General features: G+C 27.3%; 1 protein-coding gene across 1 annotated transcript in view; it reads right to left on the bottom strand.

Annotated features, from left to right (window-relative positions):
* LOC107642059 (transcription factor MYB52) overlaps positions 1–1,092 on the bottom strand; it is a 3,935-nt gene extending 2,843 nt beyond the window's left edge. The window contains exon 1 of the mRNA XM_016345383.2: positions 507–1,092. Within this exon, the coding sequence (XP_016200869.1) occupies positions 507–621 (115 nt within the window). The 5' untranslated portion in view covers positions 622–1,092. The remainder of the gene's footprint in view (positions 1–506) is intronic.

The raw sequence follows: 1,848 nt of genomic DNA, 5'->3' as shown, positions 1-1,848 counted from the left end.
TATGAACATAGTATTCTTTTTATTAAATTTATGATAATTCTTATTGAATTATTTTTATGTAATTTTAAATTTATATCTATTTATACAACAGTTTTAATTCAATGATATTTCAAAATAGCAAATTATAATGAACTTATTACATGATTAGCAGTCTGATGTTCCTCATCAAACAGTTTAACTATAATTATGTGAAACTCATATATTAGCTATATGTATGTAGAGTTTTAAATTAGATTGAATCAAATATATATTGTACTAATTAATTATCTTTTATAGATTTGATTAAAAAAACTGAGAGATATATAAATATTGAAGAAATATTTTACTGTACGAATATCTATATGAACCGATGATCAAAGTGTTATTTAATCAGTTGAATGAATCATCATGAATAAAAGTTGTATTTCAAAAGAACAGAAGATGAATTATTAATTATTATAGAGATTAATTGACTAGTTAGCTAGCTAGTTTGACATATAATAATAATTGAAAAAAAAAAAAAAAACCTGATCTTCCACGGAGCTTCTCAGCTATGGCATTCCAATTATGAGGTCCATAACGTTCCACCAGCTCCCTAAGCTTCTCATCTTCAGCTGGTCTCCAATGTCCTCTAGTACACATTTTTTTGTAACCCTAATTCCACAATTAACAAAAACAAAGAATACAAAAAGCCCTAATTCTTCAATAATATAAAATAATAAAGATAGGCTAAGTGGGGTTTTGATTTGATTTAATTATATATATTCATTAATCTCCCCCTCCCCTATTAATCCCCTTCTCTAAATCTTCTTCCTTTCCCTTAATTTGCTATATATGAAAGAATGTTAAGAAAGAAAGGGGATATGATATATAATTAAGAGATAAAGTATATAGTAAAGAATATATAGATAGATATATATAAATGAAGAGAGGAAGAAGAAAGAGAGAGAGAGAAAGAGAATATATGGTGTGTGTGATGGGAAGATGGGAAAGTGTTTTCCGTTAGAGAGTGGGAGGACCTTGCACCTGCGATTGATGCAAACGTTTTGGCTAACAAACTCTCTTATAAGTAACACACACACATATATACACACACCATATAATATTAATATATATGTTATTATTGTTGTGTCTATACATTAAGGGGGAAAGAAAAGAGGTTGCTTAGTGGAGCGAGTTTGGTTCTGCTTTCAACGTCTTTCTAAGTTTAATTTCTAACCTACAACGTCTACTTATAACCCACCAAGCGTGCTCATTTCATTTTTTTTTTATTTTCTTTCCAATCCATATTTTATATATTAATTTACTAATCGGATTACATTGAAACAACATATCATTCTTTTGCCAGATGGAGAATGTATATATATATGTATATTTGGTCTTATTTTTTTATATACAAGTGTGACATCACATAAACCATAGATAAAAACGTAGAACACTTTGCTAGCCGTAACGTGAGAAAGTCTATGTAATTTTAACCAACCTTTTTAATAAGATCAAATATATAATAAGATGTACCATGCATCTATATATGTAATATATGTTTTATTTTGTGGTACATGCAAATTAAGTTAATTAATTAACAAATTGAAAGATTTAATTAATTAGTATATGTAGATTAGAAAAAAGAATGGTTTGGGGAGAGTTTGGTATTCTTGTTAGACTATATAAGGAAGTTGTATGGATAGTTATGTTTTAGGTTTTGATTTGATCAGCTGTTGTTCAGGCGTAACTAACTAACTTTATTTAGCTTAGAATCCTTACAACTGCACGTGTAGACTAATTCTATCTTCCATAGTTTTTCTTTTTAATTAATTAAATAATTAATAAAAACTTTCAAAATTTGAAAAATTAGGATTAGCATTTATA

This window comes from Arachis ipaensis, chromosome B05, assembly GCF_000816755.2.
Source record: "Arachis ipaensis cultivar K30076 chromosome B05, Araip1.1, whole genome shotgun sequence".
NCBI lineage: Eukaryota > Viridiplantae > Streptophyta > Magnoliopsida > Fabales > Fabaceae > Arachis > Arachis ipaensis.
Note: the sequence above shows the minus strand (reverse complement) of the source record. Positions and strands in the feature narration are given on the sequence as shown.